The sequence below is a fragment of the Ochlerotatus camptorhynchus genome, unplaced genomic scaffold (assembly GCF_037179485.1).
Source record: "Ochlerotatus camptorhynchus isolate MF236.1 unplaced genomic scaffold, CSIRO-AGI_Acam_v1.1 ptg000111l, whole genome shotgun sequence".
In the NCBI taxonomy this organism is placed as follows: domain Eukaryota; kingdom Metazoa; phylum Arthropoda; class Insecta; order Diptera; family Culicidae; genus Ochlerotatus; species Ochlerotatus camptorhynchus.
In genome coordinates, this window is record NW_027040601.1 from 1,751,397 (window position 1) to 1,753,601 (window position 2,205).

The following is a 2,205-nucleotide window of genomic DNA, read 5'->3' on the forward strand; positions in this document are numbered from 1 at the left end:
CTCGTCCATAGTGACAAAGTAACATCATAGAGGTAACTCTAAGACCACTGGGTCCCGAAGAAAATCATTATTATTTTTGGCTCACTCAGTACCAGAACAACGGTCCCAAGCAGTCCCAAGCTATTTCACTCACCCCTGCATGTTCTGCATGAATCCACACACCCCTGATGTTATCTGTCAAACTTTCATAGCGAATCAAAACAAACATAGTGTAGTAATAGAATTTCAACTAGAATAGGGTACGTTAATCGTTTGCTTGGGACCAATAGGCTACTAAAGTGGTGAGCCAATTTAAAATCGTTAGTTACGTATTGATTGTTGGTATTACCATAGAGGTAACTCTAAGACCACTGGGTCCCGAAGAAAATCATTATTATTTTTGGCTCACTCAGTACCAGAACAACGGTCCCAAGCAGTCCCAAGCTATTTCACTCACCCCTGCATGTTCTGCATGAATCCACACACCCCTGATGTTATCTGTCAAACTTTCATAGCGAATCAAAACAAACATAGTGTAGTAATAGAATTTCAACTAAAATAGGGTACGTTAATCGTTTGCTTGGGACCAATAGGCTACTAAAGTGGTGAGCCAATTTAAAATCGTTAGTTTCGTATTGATTGTTGGTAACATCACTATGCTGTACCCATCATGGTTTCAATCATGGTGGGTATACAAATGGTGATACAGCTTTGTCACTATATAGGCGAGGAGGTCGCGGGGGGGAAAAGTGCGGTTTTAGAGCAAATTGTAAACAAACTTGGTCGCTGTCCCATACAAAAATCCAACATGGCTGAATAATGAATTTGACTCGGAATTTGACTCATTAGAACACCTATATGTAGTTACCTTGGTTTCAATCATCGATGAGGATATGAAAGTTTCCGTGTAAAGTCGACGACCAGCAACGGTGAAAAGGAGAACGTCAAACACGGTGGACGGTGGTGAGTTTCGATGTGTCAGTGTCAGTTCGTTCGTGTGATGGGTAAACAAAGTATTGATCAATAATTTTTCAGTTTCGAAACTGGGACATTGATTTATGTGAAGATTTTTCTGTAAATAAATTTAAGCCTCCACGAAACGATGACATCGCCTAGGATTTAAGTGTAAACCATTAAGTAGAATGATTAGCAACAATTGTAATCTACATAGTGTTTAAGTGTGCTGTATGTGCCGTGAATGTCGAGAAAAAATTTCCTTTAAATGGTGCATAATGTAAGTGGGGAATGGCGAGAGTCAGACATCAGTGAGTGATTTTTTATTTTGGTATGAACATTCTGTTTGCGTTGCAGGGATGATGACCTTCAACCGTTGAGGAGCGACGAATGTATTGAGCAGAATAACAATAACGTTATTATCGACGAAAGTGAAGGAGCTGTCGGGGGACCCGTGGAAAACGATAGCCAGCCGCCAATTCTACAGCTGAGTGAAGTCGATTGGACTGAGGAAGAGTTTGATCGGGATCCTCATAGGGAATACTTTTACGATGCATATCGATCCGGAGCTGGATCACCGGAGTTAGACGATTCCGTAGAGACCACAGAGGAGGTGGCAACGGAGCAGAAACCACTGTCACTGATGGACGACTGGGAACTGTGGGACTATATGGACGAGGAAACGCTAAAGCAGCGACTGAAATTTCATCCGGAGCTGCTGGAGCAAATCACACGTAAGCGGAAGCGAAGAGCCGCTCTGGAGGAAAGTGATGATGACGATCTCTGTGCGGTGATGGAAAGGCATGCAAAAGTGACGAAGTTTAGTGAACACGCAAAGGTGTACTAGTGTCGAATCTACTATCTAGTGTTTCAGTTTTATTTTACTAATTTTAATTGTAAAGTGTAATTTAGCATGTGTAATATTAATAGAACTTTTTACAATTTCTGCTCTGTACTCTTTTCAAGCATACTTGTAAATATATTACTTTATTGATTGCTTCAAAATTGTAGGTCAACTGTGACATTCTTTGCTGTTGGAAATGTTCTACTTCTCGTCTCTTTTCCATCTTCCTCCCGTTAGCGGCGCCGGTGGTGTAGTGGTAAGCGTTATTGCCTCTCACCCCAGCAGGCCTGGGTTGATGGGTCGATAGGTAGAGTCCAGGTGTGGGAGCTGCCTCCCTGGCGTCAAGGGAAAAAATCTTCCTCGTGCAACGAACCATTCCATGGAATAGAACGCAACATCACTTTCCATCCTAAACCGTATGGATGCCA

At 42.1% G+C, this 2,205-nt stretch overlaps 1 protein-coding gene across 1 annotated transcript; it reads left to right on the plus strand.

The window, feature by feature from the left end:
- The first annotated feature begins 1,007 nt into the window (after positions 1-1,007).
- On the plus strand, positions 1,008-1,936 carry LOC135699480 (uncharacterized). The gene is made up of 2 exons (XM_065219762.1): positions 1,008-1,213; positions 1,291-1,936. Exons 1-2 carry the CDS (start codon positions 1,167-1,169, stop codon positions 1,778-1,780), a joined length of 537 nt encoding a protein of 178 aa, XP_065075834.1. The 5' UTR covers positions 1,008-1,166; the 3' UTR covers positions 1,781-1,936.
- The last annotated feature ends 269 nt before the right edge of the window (positions 1,937-2,205 follow it).